A 21,006-nucleotide genomic window follows, 5' to 3' on the forward strand; every position below is an offset into this window, starting at 1 on the left:
AATAGATCATTGATGTGTCAATGGGGTTAGGCTGGCTTGGTTGCACCTAACGGGAAGTCTGGCCTGGCTAATAGACAGACCGGCTAACGCCTAGGTTACACAAGCTGCTAATTTCAAATTTCCCCGAGTGTCCTTTTTTGTGAAGTTCTTCACTGTCAGTGTAAAAACAAATTGAATGTTGGATAAGTCTCAGTGGTATCGACTATCCTCGTGGCCTAGCGAAACCCCGACTTGACGACTCTGCTTCCCTCATATAAGTCATACCCAAACTAAAACACAAATACCCCATATGATTATATTGAAAAATGTCCTTGTTGACAGTTGACACCTACTAATATTCCAACATTTAGCATAAGATGAACTGAATCAGTAATAGGTAGGTTGAATAAATTAGTATATAATATCAAAGTTCACATCTTAATACTTGTTTTTTACCTTGTTTTTCTCCAACCTGATGACCCCAGTATTGCCTCATTTACTTTTTCTAGTTGGCCAACAAAATCAAAAGATTTTGGCCTCTCTTGAAACTAATTGAACAAGTAGAGTTTGATCAATTTTCAATTCAAACTTTTAGATTTGGGTTGAAATTTTTGTCTTCTTCTCTCAATTTTGATGATAAGGTAGTTGAAACTTGTCAAAAGTTAGATATTGAGATTATGACTTAAGAGAATTGATATAGGTATAATTGACTTTCCTACACTTTGTTGCATCAAGTTTTAAGCATATCCATCTCTAATCACATTAGACATCCTAAGATGTAAAATTCTCCATGGATTTTTAGATTTAGGTCAAACAATGAGGCATGTATAGCCAATTTTGCTAGTCCTTGTAATAGTGAAGAAGACAATGTGTGCCATGTCATATCAAGTGGTTGATACAAGAATGACACTTGGTAGAAAATGGTTCAATGTCCATTTGGGTTGACAAATAAGCAAGAAATTAAGAAGAAGAAAATTCCTATTTACATTCTCCTAAAGGGTTTGTTGATAAAAAAAAATGAGCTAAGAAAATACGACCAAACATAAACTCAACTTAATTTATCTTACTATCAATTTACGTGTTTCAAGTTATCAGTTCTCAAATCTTTCAACAGTACAGGTGCACATTTTTTTTTTGAAGTTTAGAAATTTGATACATCGGTCGACATACATACAAATTAATCTAGATTGTTAATGTCATTAATATATAAAAATTAAAATATAAAAAGAATTCGTGCGCGTATTTTTTCCCTTGAAAAATTTGTATACTATACCAAAAAATAATGGCAAAAACCCACCAGCTTCTTTATTTGACCCTAAATGACGCACCTCTTTTTGAACAAAATGATCTCCCCAAGGTGTGAAACCTTCAACTACTTTCATAGCCTACTTAATACTTTCTTTCATATGAACTTCTCTCTCCCCCACTTAATTTTTGTTAATTCATTTTTAGCTAGGAACTTTCTCACTTTAAACTAGCTTTGATTAGAGATTCAAGTATTTTTCCAACTTGTAATTAAGAAATATTTTCTTGACTTAAGTAAAGTTCCAACTATTCACACTAAAAAATGAAATTACTAATATTGATTTGAGGGCGTACGTATTAGCCAACTTTGCTGACGTTAATAATTGTTAAGACTCTGATTGACTTGATTTAGTAAAAGACTCGATTATGTATTGTTTCTATTATGTCTTAACTATTTCCTTTTCTAATTAGACATGACTTGACTTGGGTCATCACAAACAAACAGATCAAAGATTATACTCTATTTAATATATAAATGGAAGTTACTGAATGTATTAACGACACAGCCTCTACTTTTAAATTATCAAAAATTTCGAGATAATAAATAAAAATACATAATCTGAAATATACCACACCAACTTTTATAACTGAGAGACATCATACAAAAAAAAGGGACTTCATGGAGAGTGATATTCTCTAAACCTCTCAAGATTTTAATTTTGAAATTCTGTTTTCTAGATGGATAGTCAAAGAATGTGCATGCCCATATTTAATGATATGGGACCCATTCATAGGAGTGCCCTCAATTAGCTTTCTAGAGAAAGAAAGTCATTTTGTTGAATTATTCACAAAAATCTTGGACTTACCTTTAACACGTTTTAAAAAAGGATAGGTGTCCCCTCAAACTCTTACCCTTCACTTATAAATACAAACCCAAGATCAAGCTTCAATAGTTGAACTCAATGAACTAAGCTAACTTACAAACATATCAAAATTGAGAGAAAATAAACAAAGACAAAAATGGTGAGAGCTCCATGCTGTGAGAAAATGGGATTGAAGAAAGGGCCATGGACTACTCAAGAAGATCATATTTTGATCTCTTATATTCAACTTTACGGCCACGGAAATTGGAGGGCGCTCCCTAAACAAGCAGGTAATTTATATATACATGATATATCGTTTTCGTTTTATTTGTAAATTAACTTTTTTGTGAGTAATAGTGAGTTCTTTAACAATTAAGAAAACTAAAAATGTCATCTTTCTCAAGATATTTAAGACTTAAAATTTGTGGGTATTTTCAGGTTTACTTAGGTGTGGGAAGAGTTGTAGACTTCGATGGATAAATTATTTAAGACCAGATATTAAACGAGGAAATTTTACTGAAGAAGAAGAGGAAACTATTATCAAGTTACATGAAAGGCTCGGAAATAGGTGTGTATTGATTCTCTTAATTAAGTATATTATAATAAAATTCACAAGGAACCTGAATATACTTAATCTATATGCATTAACCTCAAATATTCCGTACTAATCATACCTTTTTTTTTGTTCTTTAGGTGGTCTGCTATAGCAGGCAAATTACCGGGGAGAACAGATAACGAAATTAAAAACGTATGGCACACTTATATCAAGAAGAAGCTTAAACATGAGAATCAAGCTACCCATCAAACCAAACATCATTCTCTCAAAAAATCAAAATGTGAATCTGAATCAACAAGTGCATTATCAGAATCAGTGAATCATCAGCAGAACCCACAAACACATGAAAATCAAAATTATGGTCAAATTCAATCCCCACAACACTCTTCAAGTGACATTTCTTCCTCTACTACTGAGTTTTCAACTGCAACGGTCGAAAACAGTTGCCTAAACATGAACACGAATGACGAAAATACAGATTTTTCAGGAAGTATTTTCGATTTTGACGAAAATTTCTGGTCAGATGTATTTTCGACCGAAGAAGGGGACATTTCTACTGAAATAACAAACAACCCACACGTCGAAGTTCCTTCATGTTCAGAGACATGTTCCAACTCCAATGAAATGGATTTTTGGTACAGTTTATTGAAGGAATCAGTCTTGCAGTCCTGAGTCTTAATTTTGTTATCTTACTGTAGAAACCATAGTTCTAATCTTACTATATCCCGAAAAAATAAATATCTGTCACTGCAAGTCTTTTTTTTTTTAGAAAATGTAACGGTTGACGCGGTGGAGGAGAACCTTTGAAATATGTATGTCATAATGTACTTAAGGTCGAGAATTTATATACCTTGTATAGAGTATGGATCGATAATGACATATATGGACAATAGAAATAAAGCTTATGACATTTGATAGGGACATAGTTGTATTTGAAATGATTGAAATTTCCAAAATGAATCCCTTGTGTAATATATGTATTATATAATCAATTACAAGTCGTCCCAGTGAAGTTCACTTTGGTTTAGTGGTAACAAATATATGTCTTTCCATTGGAGAGACTAGCGCTCGAATTTTACAATTACTAGAACAGAAAAAGTCATCAAGTACAAGAAGAGTGTAATCGCTATAGCTAGAGAACAAGAGAGTGAGTACTTCAAAATGGTACGAATCGACATGACTCATTTCTAAGTTAGCCCTGAAATCTAACTTGAGGTTTGAATCGACATGACTCATGAGTGAGTACTTCAAAATGGTTTGTATGACTCGTCTGAACAGTTGGTTTTGGGTTCGTTTGAGTCAGAATCAGACTACGCGAAGAACCATCCAAGACTTTCATGAACTCTTTTCTAACATGGAATCATAGCTTTGGCTCTGAAAAAATTCAACATCTTCGAAACAAATCCAACAAATCCAACAATAGCATCCTTATCTGCCTCTGAATCATTGTCTTCTACTCAATCTCACACAAACTATCAGACTAGGACAAACATAACTTGGTGAGGAAAGATCAGATTTGACACAGTGTTAGACAATTGTCGGACCTGAATCACAATATATATTAGCAATACTTCTAAATTCAAATCATTTAAAAGAATCCTTATGAAATCCAAACTACATTAGCAGAAGAACTAAACAGAAAATCTACATAACAGGAAACCAAACACAAATTACAGTCTAAGTACAAGCTTCATTAGCAATAGAGAAATGTTCGGCTTGAAGAGTTGCAGCTTCCTCTGAGACAAGAGCTTGAATTACAAGAGTTTTCACTTCCCAAGCTGAGTAAGGGAAGTCGGTTCTCGAATAAGAGTTGAGAAGAGCTGCACTTGATTGCTTCAACAAGTTCGAAAATGGGTTGTTACCATCGTCGTTCCTCTCTGTTGCTTCTAATACTGTCAAGTCCATTTTGTATCGCTCGAGAGCTCTTGATCCAAATACTTTTGATACTGAAGATGACTGTGGAACCATTCTTGGCCATTCTTCTCTTCTGCTGCTCCAAAACCTGCAGGGAAAAAACAAGCAGAAATTTCAGAAATCCGAACTCTAGATTCTCAACAAAAACTTTGGAGTTGAGCTTCTACTAAGCCAGTTTTTGTTTATCTTCTCATAATTTGAATCTGAACCGTCTGAATATGTCTTATCTTAGTCAAGGGGAAAACAGTGAACAGTCATTACATGTTGTCTCGGAGAACAACCTCTTGGTATAGACAGCCTTATTTTATGTCCAAAGCAAATAGAACAAAAATCAAACCGAGTAAGCTATTCAGACGAGTTAGGCATCACGAAATAGAGATACGCCAATTGAAAGCAAACCCGAGTGTATTCAGATGTCGAACCTGACTTGGAGATACAACAAAAACCACCTAAGGTTGTATCTATCTGAATCCCAATTGGGTTAGTTAGATCTTAAAGGAATCATCTAGGCTGTATGTATTTCAACTAAGTATATTGGGGTATGAGATAAGGACTTGTGGTAAAGATCCGATTTACTAGGGAGATAAATATAGGCAATGATGCACGAGTAATAGTTCCACACCACTTGGGATGAGCATCCCGAGCCTAGGTTATATGTGTGTTTCAAGCTAAGTAAGCGTCTAGACCATTTCGGGGCGCTTGTGGAGCCTTCCACAGGAACAAAACCCCGTATCTTGCAAGGACATGCGACAAAGTAAACTATTGCTAACTACATTTCGGATCTTAATTCAGATTCATACAAGACAAAAATGACATATTTTTGTTTAATGGAGTTTGTATTTGTCTTGAGCATCTTGATGTGAATCTAATATTGTTTAAGTGTACAATCTCAAAAGTGTTTAATCTACATTGTAATCAAATAGGATCTGCATCTTAGTTTTTATCATGGGTTTAATTTTGTTAGTCTTCAAACAAATGCCCAAACTCACTTAGTGATTAGTCGGGTTCTAGTTAACTCTCATTAACTATGGCAACCGTGATACAAGTACTTCCTTAGTGACTCCCTAGGTGATTTGTGGCTAATAAGACAAGGGGTACTTTGGTCTTTTTCTGGATGAAAAAAACCAAAATAGTAACTATGGCAACAGTGATACAAGTACTTCTTTAGTGACACCCTAGGTGATCTCCTTGTGTAAGTGGCTAATAAGACAAGGGGTACTTTAGTCTTTTTTCTGGATGAAAAGACCAAAATACTCTTTGTCTTAATAGGAGGAGGTCATCAGGGAGTCACCAAGGAAGTACTTGTATCACTATTGTTCTAGTTAACCCCCCTTAAGTATGGGGTAAACAAAAGCATTCTACTTACAGTTGGTTAATATACTAATTTAACCTTAACCATAGTAAAATTAAAGAATAATAAAAGGGTCTTAAAATAAACAAACTTAAAAAAGGGGAAAAAAAAGCAAGATTGAAACTTAACATAGATCTAAAAAACAGCATCAAAACTAGTTTCAATGTTATTGAAGTACTAAAGAATAAAACTTGAGATCAGTGTAAACCTAAAAAGGTCAAAAGCATGAGACTAGTCTGACTCATAATTGAAGTAGGTGAGACCATATATGGACCAAAGAATCATCAATCTTAGGGTTTAGCAGATCAAAAGATGGGTCACCCACAGATTTTGAATTGAATGGTCTAGATCTACTGATACAATAGATGGTGGGTCAGTGGGTGGGTCCACTCTATCTTGAACTTATGAACTCACTCTTTCAGTTTGAGAGCTAAAACATTTTCACAGTTACTTGCTGGGTGAAGTTAATTTCTACTAGAAACCAACTCACTGAGTTAACTAGTCAGATTATCTCTAACCATTTAACCAAGTCAGTATATACAGATATGCTTCTTTAAAGCTTAAAAATAAGAAGAAGATTGAACTTAAAAAAAGACTATGAGATTAGGGTATTTGCAACAGTAGCTAAAAAATGGTCAGAAATGAGTTAACTCGGTCCAATATTTTCTAGTCAAAACTCAGTGACTTGAGGGTTTCCACCATTTTAGAGATTTTGAGCTCTACCCATAACTTGATTTTTGTTTAATAGGAGAGAGAGAGAGAGAGAGAGAGAGAGAGAGAGAGAGAGAGAGATGAGATTGTAAGGGGATAAGCTTACTGAGGGGTGCATCTTCCTCTGACTCTTGTATAGAGAAATCCAGGCATTCTCATTTCTCTCCTTCTACTGGTTATTGTCGTTGATGTTGAAGCAACAAAACCGATAAGGAAGAAGATAAGAAAAAGTCGACTCAGTAAAGAAGAGCTACTACCCATTTCTCCTTTTGTTTCTTAACAACACTAGATTTCTGGTTCCAGACTGATGATCTCTTTATCAAGCTTCTTTTTTCTCTCTCTCTCTCTAGTCTCTGGTCTTTAGTTTGAAGAAGGAGAAGTTGAAAAAGGTGAGTTGTTTGTTTCTTGTGATTAGGACATACCTTCTTCACTAGACTACTAGTAGTCTCTCATTTGATATTTTAAATGTCTGGTCGAATCTGGGTATTAGAGCCATTTTCTTGAAACTTTCGTTTTCTCAGACATTTTAAATAGACGAAACTACCCTTGTGGTGTTTGGTACATGGAGAGTATTTTCTAGTATGTGTAACAACCAACTTTTAAGGTTAAAAGAAGCCAAAGTTTGTGTAATTTGGTATGTGGCTTAACCCTTTGGCTGATTTTCTTTCGGAAGATTTCGTTATATATATCGTGGTTTTATTTCATATGATACCAATATAACAGATAACGGAAATATTGTCATGTGAACTACTTGGGGTAGAAATGTGGGAGGACCAAGGTGTTTCCATGTAAAGGGTTAAGGATCCTTTTCCTGAGTAGAGAGACTTTATTACAACTATGAAACCTTAAACTGCCAAAATGAATAATATCACTAGCACCTCTTATAACACGTGGTCTTAAGAGGATGTGTTGTAGAAGTACAAATCCCTCTATGTTCGGGAGAAAGTGTGATGCTCCTCGTAAGACATACTAAAGCCTTTTCAAATTGTGAGACAAAAAATGCCAAAACAAACATTTCGGTCAGTAACTTGGAAGCACGTCACCCTTTAACATTACTTTACCTTACCTATAAATTACAAGAAAAAAAATATTTGGAAGAAAACCATACTCTCCCAATATGGATCACATTATCTCCTAGTCTTTGGGTTGTTAACCACTAATAAAGAATTAGTGACTAATATGAATTAGTTTATACATATTGGTTCTAATTAGGAAATGGAAAACCCCAACCTCTTACAAAAAGTAGGGCATTTGTAATGGTTGTACTACTGAAATTGTCCTGCCCCTTCACGTGAATTTTATAGTATCTTATTCATGTCAGTACCATTGCCATTAATAAGGTCCCTCCCTCAAATCCAGACAGTCCCATTTTGGCTTATTTACAGTAGTAAACAGATAATAGTCATCGAACATTGTTACTTAAACTAGGGTTTTATTTTTGTCCATAAAAACCAAGCTTCCACCTATCAGAAGATAGTTAATTAAAGATGCATTTATATCCTAAAAGCAAATACTTGATGGATCCTCCTACATAAATCATCTCATGTTCATAATATACTACAAAAGCTACCCCAAGCACACAATTTTTACAGTAAGATTTCATTCCTTTAACTTGTTTTCTGCAGACATGAGTAATTTGCGTCGTACCCGCATCTTGTAAGCGCAGACTCCATCTACTCTCGGTATTTGGTGAGATCGAAAGTCAGTGTCCTCGAGCAACTGCCATGAGTTGAGTTATAAATAGATCAATATAAAATATATGAGTACCAAGTTATAAAATGTATGAATACATAGAAGAGATGAATAAGCAATTGAAGAGTGAAAATATGTGATTTACCCTTTATCAGAGTCCCTATAAACTCCTACAAGTGCTTGAGCTTTGTCGTAGAAACTATCCTTGAGAGAGATTACGATACTCTGAAAACTACTTCCTCCTTCGGTGTCTTCTCCACTGGTATTACCACCTTCTCTGAGACTATTATCAGATGATTTTGACCTGATGAACCCAGCAACCTTGGCGACATTCAGATTATCCAAGGCAGCGTCAACCTCATCCAGTATAAAAAATGGAGAAGGCCTGTAACTGAACCCATTTATGACAGAAATTAAGTTCAGCAACCATGGGATGTTCATATTATATCATATCAAGTTGATCAGAATCACCTAGACTGTTTTAGGTTTACATTCGTAGAAAGGTGTTAGGAGAGTCAATATCAGGGCTGTCATGCGATTGGTATGCAAAGCTACTAATTGAGAGAGAGAGAGAGAGAGAGAGAGAGAGAGAGAGAGAGAGAATGAACCTATGGATAGCGAAAAGCAATGCGAGTGCTGCAACAGTTTTCTCTCCACCAGATAATTGTTCCATATCACGAAAGCGCTTGGTTGGGGGCATGGCTGTATACTTTATGCCATGTAGAAAAGGATCATCCTCGTTTTCCAAATTCAGATATGCAGTCCCACCTAGCGGATGTGTGCTACTCTTTGTAAGTTGTTTGTAGATTTTGTCAATATTACTCGATATATGGTTGAAAGCTTCCATGAAAAGCTCATACCTGCATCAGTAGAGAAACAGTTGTTGATAAACTTGCAAATATTTTTCTTAATTATATTTTTGATATAATTCATCCTTTATAAACTATGGTTAGAAAAGCTGAAATACTTCGACAAACCAAAAATCAGATCCAGATAAATGCATATCACCAAGTGGACTCTTTTGGTCCAATGGAAATTTTGGTTTTGGAGTAAACCTAGAAATTTTACCTCCTTCCTTTGACTGCATTGTACTTGTCAGTAATCTCTTTTTCTTCTCTCCTAGCAGCTTCAAACTCGTCAGTCACTTCTCTTTCTTTCACTTGAAGAGATTCATACTGCTCCAGTGCTTTCAAGTTGGGATCTGTTCTTTCAATTTCTGAGACTAAGGTATCCAGTTTTTGTTTGAATTCTAAATCAAGCTTCTCCCTCGCAGATTGACCTAACTGCAGATATGATCTCTTTAGCCCACTATAATCAAAAACCGGTGATGGTGTAGAAGATCCTATTTCCATTGGGTCCTCCAAAATAGGCAGTTGTATCTGTTCTAGTTCGCATTTCTCCAATATCTCTTGTTTTCGTAATTGTAGCTGTTCAATCTGTGTCTCCTGCATCACCAAAGAGATGGAAAATGTTTACTTTCCTAGGAAGAACCTTTTGAAGGAAATGTGTACATAATTTATTGAAATCTAACCAAAGAATTTATTTGGCGATTCAGTTTTCCTATGTTTGTTGTAATGCCAGATTTTTGTTTCTTCATTTCTTGCAAGGCCTTCTCACACTTGTCAGATTTGGACTTGAACTCTACATATATAAACAGAAACGAACAATCATTTAGAGGGAAAAATAGTAATAGTAACCAAATAGAATATATAGGAATACTGGACAACCCGAATTTGCAGCAAAGACAATGCCTGATGAGAAAAATAGTGGACTAGGGAGCAGGTCGGAGTGGGGAGTTCTGATTACTTTCTCACTGTTTAGCACTCGTTTTCGCTTAAGGAAGAGCCGTGAGAAAAATATCCTGCTTACCTACTAGGCTACTAAAACTCATCACGAATATGAAAAGTTAAACAGTACCTTGAAGTTCTTCATTCATTTTATCTATCTCGCTTGCAACTCTCTCTGTTACTTGTCTGGTGTCAGCATCTTTCTTCTGCACCTTTTCTAGTTCTTTGTTCAAAGATTCAAGGAGAGATTCCAGGTCTGTGATACGTGAACTCATGTCCTGCTTTTGCTCATACTCCAACCTGACAATAAGGACAGTAGAGTATCTCTCATTTCCTGAAGTATACTACATGACCAATTACATTTTCTCGTATATTTCTACCAGCATTTAGGGCCTAGTTAGGAGGTACTCATCCTGTTCAGCTTGCAACCTATCTAGAATATGAAAAGGACCTCTTAACCTCAGAGGAGAAGGAATTTATCTCCTCGAAGGAGAAGGAATTATTGACATGAGCATTTTCTATTACTTTTTTGCCTTTATCTTGGAACATGCTAAGGAATTTTCAGTCTCTAACAAGATTATTATCCCCGTGTTCTTAATTGGTACAAAATTCTTCATGCCATTCTGATGTAACCCCTCGCAAAATATTAAGCATAGGTACTGTACCAGCCAAAAAAACCAATTTTCATGACTACACTGTCAAAAGTCATGTTGGATGGCCATGCATTTGCATAAGCCCTAAAAGAGACACAAAGACTGATTATAGCATCTAATAATGCAGTCGCGCTATAAATCATAAATTGAGAACGTACTGGGACGTCAAGTTTGCCTTAAGACTACTCAGGCTAACCCTTCGATCAGCCATCTGCTGTGCGCCCTTGAGCTGGTTTTCTTCATATTCACGGATGTTACTAACTCCAACAGATTGACTAAAGTCCCTGTAAATTCGATCAACAATCTCATTGATCCTCTTCTCAAGCTTCGTGATCTCGGTCAATCTATTACCTATTTGTGTTTTTAACTGCAAGTGGAATAGCAAGATTTAAGTCAATAGGCTCCAAGGTATTGCTAATGCTAAATCATGAGGAAAAAATAGAAGACCGCTAGATCAAACCACCTTCTGAAGATCAGGCTCGATTCTACTAATTTCACTTTTAATGGTCTGTTTTTCTTCCTTCAACTTTGACAGCTTACCCTCAATATTTATCTGTGACACCAAATTTCAATTAAATCGAGTAGATTAACCTGCGCTTTCATGGCATTAGACTAGCCACCTTGATTGCAAACCTTGTCTAATAGCTACAAAACTTGTTGAACTAGTTAAAAACGATAAAATTGAAATTGCAATAAACAGGCCAAAGTAGAACACCCTCTGGTGGTGCAATACAACTTATTACTTCATAAAATCCTGAAATTGAAGATAGAGAACAGAACACTTCTGCAAGCCGTTCAGTTACCTTCTCAATCCCCGAATACTGGATCTTCTTCTCGAGACCTGAAATTTTTCCAGAGGCTTCAGACTCTTGCATCTGCATCTCTCTAATTGATCCTAGTTCTTCCATTTCTGACTCGTATCGTTCTTTACTTCTCTTTAGCCCTGTGTAATTAAATCAGTTAAACACTGACGTGGTAAGAATGAAACCCCAAAAGACAGCGGTAACAAAAGGTTAAAAACCTTCAACTTTCTTATCATCCCACTGCTTTGACCTAGCCTCCATTCCGCCACTAATCCCACCCGTCATTGTTCCGGACTTCGTGAGAAGAATCCCATCGACAGTAACCACTACAGAGTACAGAACACGATCAAACAAAACCAGTTTGAAGATGAAAGCAAAATTTAGAAACACAAAAGTTTAAGCAAAATGGCGATATATATCTCTATTACCTTTGTACTTATCCCTGTTCCAGCTAAGATCCTTAGCTTCTTCAAGCCTGTCACAGACTAAGGTTTGTCCTACTGCATATATCACAGCCCTCTCCAAGGATGGATCAAACGTACTATTGTTAAGTTACAAAAATAAAAGTTTTGCATGCATCATGAAGAACAACTTGAAGAACATCAATTTTAAAAGCATTAGAATCACCATCAAACTTGTGCTATGAAGTTCACCAAAAACTTGCATGTGGACGTGTCAAATTCCATTTCATTAGCTTGTTAGTTACCTGAGTCCACTTAGTCACATAACACAAGGGTCAAAAATATCATCTATTAGAAGTTTAGAACTAATGACCTTACTATAATGATGGAAATGTGATAACGTTTATAGTTGACAGAACATGTCCTAGACTCCTAATCAGAAACTGAGGAACCACCATATAGTGCAAGCTATATCAAACTACAAAAGATAACAACGACCGGACTGAGGGTCTATCAGTTCCATGTGCACCTAACATCAAGAGAAAATAAACAAGGCACCTGAGAATAGAAATGATTAATGAAGGGCATATATTTTCATGATTCATCTAACTTAAAAATAACAAAACCAAATAAGCACTTGTGTCAAGCTATATAAGAAAGGATATTCAATAACATCAATGATCAGCTTTGCAGTTCCTCCTAAAGTCCGTAGCCTCTCAATTATTGGCTTTACACGTACTGATTGCAGAGGTATAAAAGTCAGAGGAGGAAGCCGTTGTTCTTTCAAGTACTGAAAATGCAATACAGCAAGGATTTTTGTTCATACGATGAAATATCTTATCATGTTCCCATTAATAAAAAGATGCAATATAGAATAAAGACCAATTCTTATTTAGGTTTGTACTGCACAAGTACACAACAGGTCGTCAACGTCAAACCAAATGAGAAAAGGATTCTTAAAATAATATAGAGTACTACCACGAATATAATTGAATTTTGCATTCTTATAACCTTAAACATTTAGTTAGAATCTTCGACTGTTTTTCATCCCTAACAGTGAAGGGTACAATCCATCAGAAATATTAATAGAAAATCTGAAGTGCATAATTACACAAATTCAGTCTCTGGGGAGACTCATACATATGGGATGAGTATCAGGAATAAGTGGATCACTTCCCGCACTTCCAACTTGAGAGTGATCAATTGCTTAACTCATAGCAGAAGTTGGGTTTTACAGTGCAGCCCATGTCGAAAACCCCAGTCGTACAGTGAATATATTTACTGTTTATTTGGTGTTGTTTAATAATTACACCTCTTTCCAGGTCATTTCAGTAACAACTTTGGAAACCACTTTATCAGAATTTTTATGGATCTGAGGAATGAGGCTCACAAAGACGAATTAGCAACTCCAGACTCCAAAGAGAAGATTATACGAAGTGTAAAAATTGTGTAGTTCTATTTCAAATTTCAAATTCAGAGTTAAGAGAGGGCGTCGTAGTCTTTTCTATATTGTACATCACGGAGTTTTAATGACATTCCCAACACAACAGCATTCCAACATGGAGGAAATATATGATTATAAAGACAGGTAGCAGAAAATGAATAACTGCAAATTGATGCACATAATGCGTACCTTAATGCATTCTTTTCCTGTGTGTTCATCCTCAACTACAACAGCATCCATAAACCTACCCATAGCGACAGTAACGGCAAGGTTATACTTCTTTTGTGTTGGCCTACAGAGTTCAGTTATACGACCACGGACTCCAGAGAAAAGGCGCTTGAGAGTTTCAAGTGTCTGAGAATTTTTAGCATCCCGTTCACTTTCATACCTATCGGCCTTAAGTTCACGCAGCTGATTTTCTATTTCACTAATCTTAACCTTTAGAGATTCATATCTATTCCTGCATAACAAAATTTGTATTCAAATGATCAACTGATTGAGTGGATAATATGTTCAGAAACTGAAGACAAAATTGCTTCAGTGAGCAACAACAGAAGGATGAATTCCATAAACAATCAGAACGAGATAATGTCTAAACAACATAAGAGGACTATCCCCAAAGGGGAATAAGACAGGTGCCCATGCTGACTTACTTCGACTCCCTATGCTTATCTCGCATCTCAGTTAGCTCCTTCTTCACCCTGTCACGCTCTTGAGTATGTTTCCGTAGAGCATCGACAATCTTTTTCAATCTTGCTTGCATTTGCTCCTCCTGTGATTTAATTTCTTGCTCCCTATTCCTTAGCTGCTGAAGATTTTCTTCCAGATTATTCTGGGCCTCGATATCAGCCTGGTGTTGCCTATCCTTAACCTCCTTCTCATCTTTCAGCTTTGCAGTTTTCATCCCCGCATCCTCTTTACTGCACAAAATTACATTGGCCGATTACCAGCCAACAGTACAAGTGAGAAACTTGTAAACAAGTTATTAACAAATAACAACAACATGCCAGACTGCTAATGATCAGTTATGCATATTAAGTTCAGTTTACGAAAAGATGGACAACACCTGCCCCACAATTACGAGCTACAAGTAATAGTGTTGCAAATAACACTACGAACTTCCAACAATTACATTTTATCGCAGATTTCATATCTTTTGTCTTAATAATAACTTTAGGCTGGGTCTGAATTTCACAGAGATACTGCAACAACTATCAATTTGTTTGCATTCCATTCAATGGGGAGTGTGACCTTCACATGACTAAAAGCATGCAATAGTTGGTTTTCTAACTAAGAGTCTTATGGAATACATTCCTGATTCCTCGCACCCCTCAAGGCATATACTTACGTAGAACCGGTGGAAAAGAATGTATAAGATATATGAGGTTCAAAGTTGCAATAAAATACCCTTAGATCTATAATTAGAGCACCAATATTTTGAACGCTAATGAATTACAATTACGAGAAAACAATTGGTGAAGACTTCTAGTTATACACAAAACTAAAAAAGAAATTTAGAGGAAGAGGTGACGTATACATTACTAAGGAAAAGGAACATTTGATAATCTTTCTCAATCAGTAGGAAAATAGATTGCATGCCTATCTCAGCATTTGAATTTGAGGGACCCACAAATACAACACAAGAAGGTCCAGGCTAATAAAGTCATTTTTTTTCTTTGTTAGGACTAAATATATTGTCCGAACTGAACACCCATCAGTCTGAGCTGGTGACCAACTGTGAGAGCTTTAGGAAGTCGAGCATAGATAGCATTAGTGCTAGTGGTAGCAGCCTCCAAGGCCATTAAAGTGGTTCTGAGCTGAAATTCAAATTTATGAAATTATCATGTCTGGTGTCCATTGGACAAAATAAAGATCTCAACTTCCGAAACACTTAGCGAATGAGAAACATAGTAAGCAACTACTGCAAAAATTTCTGTGTGCCCAAATTTAATAGTAAATATAGAAAATTAGGCTGCAACAAAATTAGGAAGTGGCATGCTCCAAAATATATAGAAAATGCAGACTTACATCCTGTGATATTCCATAACCTGGGTATCAGCAAGTTGAAGTTTCTCAGACCTATCTTGTCCCTTCTCATTCAGATCATTTAATTTTTCTGTCACATCTTGCAAATCGTTAACTATCCGTCTGATTACTTCATCATGCTTCCTCCGCTCTTCTCTCTTCTTCTCTAGCTCTTTCTTTCTACTTTTGATTTTTGAATTAATGCGAGATACCTCCTCCTTTAATTTCAGAAGCTCAGGTTGCTGTAAACAGAAATGTTACATATAATTTGATATTACCAGTAGGGAGTGGATATTAGTCAAACAAATAAACAGAACATGTCATTTCATACCAAGACCAATGGCTATTCCGCCAGCAACAACTAAAGTTGTTTACCTTGGGAAAAACTTTTAGACAAACTGATTACCTTTCATCTGTGTTAAGTGACCCCGAAATACATATGGTAGGATAACGTGCTAATAGATGATCACATTATTTAAACAAAACATTCTCGTAACCATTAAATGCTTCTTGTTTTGATGGTAGCAGATATTTAAGAAAAGTAACATTAAACTGAAGTAATTAGGCGGCATTATATACGAGTTCTATTTGTTATTTTCTTCAGGTACTAAAAAACTGTATTAAGAGAGTAACACAACTTAAGAAAAAGTAACTAGGCGGCATTATATACGAGTTCTATTTGTTATTTTCTTCAGGTACTAAAAAACTGTATTAAGAGAGTAACACAACTTAAGAAACTTCTTCAGAAAACTGAATGGAGTCAAGAATGTCTCTCTAGCTAATTTGAGTTGCAAATGAGAAACATTTAGATTAAAAAAAATACAGGAGATAGATTATGTCATTGTCACTTACGAGATCGACTGGAAAGAGTACGAGATTGTCACTTGTAAGTTTGAGGGATACAACCAAATATAGGAAAACAAAGGAGACAACCCGACAGATCTACTAGAGAAACCTCGTACGGTAGCTACGAATGAATCCAACGCAGAGGTGACATCTACCCCACCTCTCCCTCTACTCCAAGTAAACAGTTCTCCCTAAATAACAGTAATAATATTTTATCCCAATTCTTTGCCTTTGACAGAGTAAAGGGATTGTTACTGAACTAGAACCAATGCATCTTCTATTCAACAATTAAGGTACCTCTGCTATAATGTTGCTGGTACAGGTGACAGTTTTCTTACAGGCGGTAGCTTGTCAGATATGTATTTATCATATGACTTATGCTACTACAGAGGTAATGCAATGCATTAAATAGGAAATCTGGTTGTAGGCTATAAAATCTATAAAATTTGTAACTTTGAAAGTGAGAATAAATAGTCCAACCCAACACTGAAGAACATTATCATTCTCCATGTAAGTGTGGATTTTACCTTCTTGTCAAGCTTACTTTTGGTATCTGAAATCTTTTTCTCACATAATGTAATATCTTTGAGGCATTTAGCTTGTTCTTTCTTTTTTTCACTCTCCTCAATTTCGTATTTCTCTTGCTCCTTCAGAACAGCTTCACGCTTCTTTGTTTCAGATTCAAGGTCCGCATTTAGCTGCTCCACATCCCTCTCTAGATTATGTAATTGCCACAAAAAGTGGTCTTTCTTCAAAGATTTCTGCAGATATATCAGATCAACGAATTCATGATTACGAAGTACAAGCGTGTTAGAGTTCAATAAGACAAAGCTAACATAGAGATACGTTTAGATGAGAAAGGTGACAAAGCATGCAATAGTAATAGCATGCAACAGTCTATGACTGATAGTCGGTTACTGTTAGAATAGGCCCTAAAAATTGCCTTCAATGAAGCAACTTATTAAGATGAACTCAAATGAACAACAGGCATGCAGCGTAAAACTCTTGAACTGCTCTTAGGCTCTTACTGAATTACTAGAGCACAGACGCTTGCTATTTGGTGTTTGATACATTACCACATCAAGTTCATGAATCCAAAAAGAGAGAAGATACATCAAAAGATATGAATAAACCTAAAATGAGCGATTTGAACTAGAAACTGCCTTTTATGCTTGGTAGCTCAAGGCTGCTTCTAGAGAAAGTCCAGTTTTTGACTTCTTAATACCAGTAGCTGAAAAGCCAGGGTGGGACAGTATATACCTTGTTTCGAGAGCACTCTTGAGAAAAGTACCGAAGTGACAGCCTATGTACCAAAAAAGACTAATCATATGATAAATTCTTTTTTGCATCACATTTGAACATTAAAGAAACAAACAAAAATCGTGCATATGCAAGATGTTGTAGCAAAGGCAACTGTCCGACATAAGGATGCACAAATCCAATAGCTGACGTATATGGAAAATAACTAGGTCAAGAAAATAACTTATGGTCAATACCAGTTGCTCTTGTAAACGAAGATGTTTTTCTGCCTCTTCTTTCTGCTCCTTTTTATGCTTCCTCTCCGTAACAATGGTCCGTTTTTTGCGATATGCAAGTGCTGATTTTTCTTCTGCCCTTGCCTTCTGCTCCTCCAAATCCTCGTATTCTCTCTTAAGTTCATCCGAACCAGAGATTTGCTCAAGTAGCCCAGTAAGTTCTTTGGGATTCTTTGACGCAATTGACTCAACATCACCCTACGTACAAAATTAATTAACTATACGCACCAAACTTCAAACTTAAATATAAATCTAGGTAAACATTTTTAGTGTAGTTGAAATTAAATTTACCACGAATATACCTTGTCGAAGAAATGTCAGTATCAAAAAAGTGTTATTGATGCTTTACAAATTAACATGAGGTTCGATATGCATCGTGCATATATATATATATATATATATATATATATATATATATATAGATCATACACATATCTTTTTGGGTCTGGAAGGAAGTATTCCATGGTACAGGTTTAGCATTATCAACCATAGAGACATACTCTGAGACTCGTGATTTCAATCACAGCCCCCTTGATTTTTTCGGTTAGTTAATGCTTGAAATTACTACCCAAGCACCGCTGTGTGGATGCAAGCTCATCCTGAACTTCAACACAAATCTTATCTAATTAAGCTCGTATTCTATAAATAATTTCGTAAATCCAGATCATACACAAAAGAAAATTTTGAGAGTGATGTTTCATTCATCTTCGTCCTCTATTTTCCTTCTTGCATGATGCATCCTTAGGTTTATGACCTTAGGATTGGCATCCAAACGGGCTCAAAAGACTTCTCTATTCTATAAGAGGATATGCGGATTTTACGTTAAAATGAAATCATGTAAACAGGGGGATACAACCACAATGCTAAAAAAGTTTTGCCAACTCGTCAAATGCCCCATTATTAATCAAATTTTGGCAGCAAATTTAGAAATGTCCCCGACTCTTTCTAGGAAAAAATTATATAACCGCTCATCATATAGATAAGAATAAAAGGTAAACTCTTGATTACTTGGCAATTCAGGAGGTGTTCAGTTCAAATTAACACGTTCCCTCAAACACGTAATTCTTTAGCCAGAATAAATCTTAGTTAAATAAATTTGTGTGCATACGATTTATTAAATGTCACAAAAGCCTAACATCTTGCTGCTTATCTGTTTATAGAAGTTCCAAAACTGATTATTCACTCTTCGATAACAAAATACCCAAATTTGAAATTAGGATTTCAGTCATTGGCAGGTGTAAAACAATAAAATTTATTCAGTTAAAGAGAGAAGTATCATTTCTACAACATCAACCAACTAGGCAACTATTTAAGCTTAACCCATTGAATACTATAAGATTTCAAGTTCTCAATTGCAGGGAAGAATTATAATATAGAGTATGAGAAATATAAAGATTACCTGAAACACAAGGAAATTCCTAGCCTTTACAAGAATACCAAGAGATTTCAATTTATTGTTATATTCATCCCATGTCACAATCTTTCCGTCAAGCTTATACTCACTTCCACCGGAACTTGTGATACTCCGAGTAAATTGAAGTTCAGATCCATTACCCATTTGATAAACAAGTCTAACAAAAGCTTTTCTTCCTCTTTGTTCTTTTTCCTTATCATCAAACGCATAAATCAGATCTTTAAGTTGAGCACCTCTCAATTGAACAGATCTAACACCAAGAACGAAACTTATCGCATCCATTAGATTTGATTTTCCCGCTCCATTTGGACCAATAATTGCAGTGAAATCATAAAATGGACCGATAACTTGTAATCCTTTATATGATTTGAAATTCTCAAGCTCTAAACGAACAATTTTACCTGGACTAGCTAGTGAAGGCATCTTGAGAATTGTTGATTACGATTTTCCTGAAGTTTCTGGTACTAACTAGGGTTTCGATTTTAGAGTTTATTAGGGTTACGATGATAGGTCGAACGATTGCCTCCCATGAAGATTTGAAGTAATAAATTAGGGTTTTCTGGAAGCAGGACGAAGGAGATAGGGTTTAGAAGATGATGAAATTAGGGTTAAGATCAGGAAGAGACGACGAATGGCGCAAATTTGGTGAAAGTGGCGGGAACCAAAAAAAAGGAAGACAATTATTGAAGAAACCAAATGTTTTTTTGGGCGTGTTCTAATATACGCCTTAGCCGAACTTCACACGCTACCTCCGTATGTTGCCCGAACACTTCAACACAATATAATCTAGGGTTAGTCTAACACTTGTTTGGAATTGGTTGAAAGTGTTGACATAAACTCCAAAGTTCTAGAAGTTCAAGATTCGATTTTCTGAGGAGGATGGAATTCATAGTTTATTGAACTTGGATTATTAAATATGTAAATAATGTGATAAATTTGTCGGGCTATAGACCTCTTTCGTATTGTTGAGTTTTAGGTCTCTTTTATTAATAGTTTAACTTAACCGGTTGTCGTGTTAATCAAATCTTCGTGATTTATCAATGTTTTGTAACGATTAACGCATGGTCGTGGCTGAGAATTTGGGGCCCTGTGCCAAATTTGATCGGGACCTTTCTACTAATAAAAATTAATTAAAAAAATGCAAGATAATTTAATAAGAGATAGATGAAAGTCGTAACGAATCTCAATATATTTCGAAGAAAGTAGTTAAAGGGAAAAAAATTATTTCATTTGTTATAGAAAATCGAATCTAAGATTCCATAGTCACTTGTGAAAATTATGCATTTTAATATAATATCACATTGAAAATTGAGTTTACAAATTTTTAAATATCGCAAAGAAGGCGTAATGGAGAAGAAATATAAAATATATATTGCTTGAGTAGCTAAAAGAAATGGGCCCCCAATAGTGGGGGTCCAGTGCGAGCGCCCTGCCCGCACTGAACCTTCCACGGGCCTGGATTAACGTAGATCGTAGCCGATTTCTCAAAAAAAAATATAATCAAGGGTTAGATTAGATTCTAAACATGTCCTCAAACTACTCTATTCGTAAAGACTCGAACTTACAACTTCTCGTCTGTTGACATTTACTAACTATATTAACTCATCTTAGTTTATAGCATTTAGTGTTTCATGGACTTCCAGTTTTATCACATTTTCATTGTGTGTTTGTTATTTGATGCACCCTTGATTGGTCGAGTAACTTATAGTGACAGTGGAACTCAAGTGGTTTCATTGCACGGAAGATCAAGTTTGTTGGATCGTATAGAACTCTGCAACGTCGTATCT

General features: G+C 35.7%; 3 protein-coding genes across 3 annotated transcripts; 1 reads left to right on the forward strand and 2 right to left on the reverse strand.

Moving 5' to 3' along the window:
* The first annotated feature begins 2,175 nt into the window (after window positions 1–2,175).
* On the forward strand, window positions 2,176–3,564 carry LOC147555284 (transcription factor MYB15-like). The gene is made up of 3 exons (XM_086662884.1): window positions 2,176–2,377; window positions 2,526–2,655; window positions 2,781–3,564. Exons 1-3 carry the CDS (start codon window positions 2,245–2,247, stop codon window positions 3,313–3,315), a joined length of 798 nt encoding a protein of 265 aa, XP_086519010.1. The 5' UTR covers window positions 2,176–2,244; the 3' UTR covers window positions 3,316–3,564.
* A 620-nt stretch (window positions 3,565–4,184) lies between these two features.
* Window positions 4,185–7,102, reverse strand: LOC147555285 (pollen Ole e I family allergen protein). Its single transcript, XM_086662885.1, has 2 exons — window positions 6,726–7,102; window positions 4,185–4,645 (listed from the first exon to the last, which is right to left on the reverse strand). The coding sequence occupies exons 1-2, from the start codon at window positions 6,878–6,880 to the stop codon at window positions 4,321–4,323; spliced, it is 480 nt and encodes a 159-aa protein (XP_086519011.1). The 5' UTR covers window positions 6,881–7,102; the 3' UTR covers window positions 4,185–4,320.
* Window positions 7,103–8,093: 991 nt separating this feature from the next.
* TTN8 (Structural maintenance of chromosomes (SMC) family protein) lies at window positions 8,094–20,060 on the reverse strand. The gene is made up of 18 exons (XM_086662732.1): window positions 19,205–20,060; window positions 17,767–18,003; window positions 16,798–17,031; window positions 15,428–15,666; window positions 14,053–14,319; window positions 13,589–13,859; window positions 12,621–12,745; window positions 11,983–12,092; window positions 11,773–11,880; window positions 11,555–11,694; window positions 11,215–11,304; window positions 10,910–11,118; window positions 10,229–10,398; window positions 9,843–9,952; window positions 9,380–9,756; window positions 8,920–9,171; window positions 8,457–8,702; window positions 8,094–8,338 (listed from the first exon to the last, which is right to left on the reverse strand). The coding sequence occupies exons 1-18, from the start codon at window positions 19,640–19,642 to the stop codon at window positions 8,293–8,295; spliced, it is 3,669 nt and encodes a 1,222-aa protein (XP_086518858.1). The 5' UTR covers window positions 19,643–20,060; the 3' UTR covers window positions 8,094–8,292.
* Window positions 20,061–21,006: the final 946 nt, after the last annotated feature.

The sequence above is a fragment of the Eschscholzia californica genome, unplaced genomic scaffold (assembly GCF_041429995.1).
Source record: "Eschscholzia californica isolate CP2 unplaced genomic scaffold, dmEscCali1.0.p SCAF_2, whole genome shotgun sequence".
NCBI lineage: Eukaryota > Viridiplantae > Streptophyta > Magnoliopsida > Ranunculales > Papaveraceae > Eschscholzia > Eschscholzia californica.

What these genes read in the sequence shown, in the direction of transcription:
- TTN8 (XM_086662732.1), bottom strand. Translation starts at nt 19,642, where the DNA reads ATGCCTTCACTAGCTAGTCCAGGTAAAATTGTTCGTTTAGAGCTTGAG. An exon ending in GGAATTTCCTTGTGTTTCAG is followed by an intron (nt 18,004 to 19,204) that starts GTAATCTTTATA and finishes TTTTGTACGTAG; the next exon opens with GGTGATGTTGAGTCAATTGC. An exon ending in GGATGATAAGAAAGTTGAAG is followed by an intron (nt 11,695 to 11,772) that starts GTTTTTAACCTT and finishes TTAATTACACAG; the next exon opens with GGCTAAAGAGAAGTAAAGAA.
- LOC147555285 (XM_086662885.1), bottom strand. Translation starts at nt 6,880, where the DNA reads ATGGGTAGTAGCTCTTCTTTACTGAGTCGACTTTTTCTTATCTTCTTC. An exon ending in AGAGGAAGATGCACCCCTCA is followed by an intron (nt 4,646 to 6,725) that starts GTAAGCTTATCC and finishes TTTTCCCTGCAG; the next exon opens with GTTTTGGAGCAGCAGAAGAG.
- LOC147555284 (XM_086662884.1), top strand. Translation starts at nt 2,245, where the DNA reads ATGGTGAGAGCTCCATGCTGTGAGAAAATGGGATTGAAGAAAGGGCCA. An exon ending in GGCGCTCCCTAAACAAGCAG is followed by an intron (nt 2,378 to 2,525) that starts GTAATTTATATA and finishes GGGTATTTTCAG; the next exon opens with GTTTACTTAGGTGTGGGAAG. An exon ending in CATGAAAGGCTCGGAAATAG is followed by an intron (nt 2,656 to 2,780) that starts GTGTGTATTGAT and finishes TTTGTTCTTTAG; the next exon opens with GTGGTCTGCTATAGCAGGCA.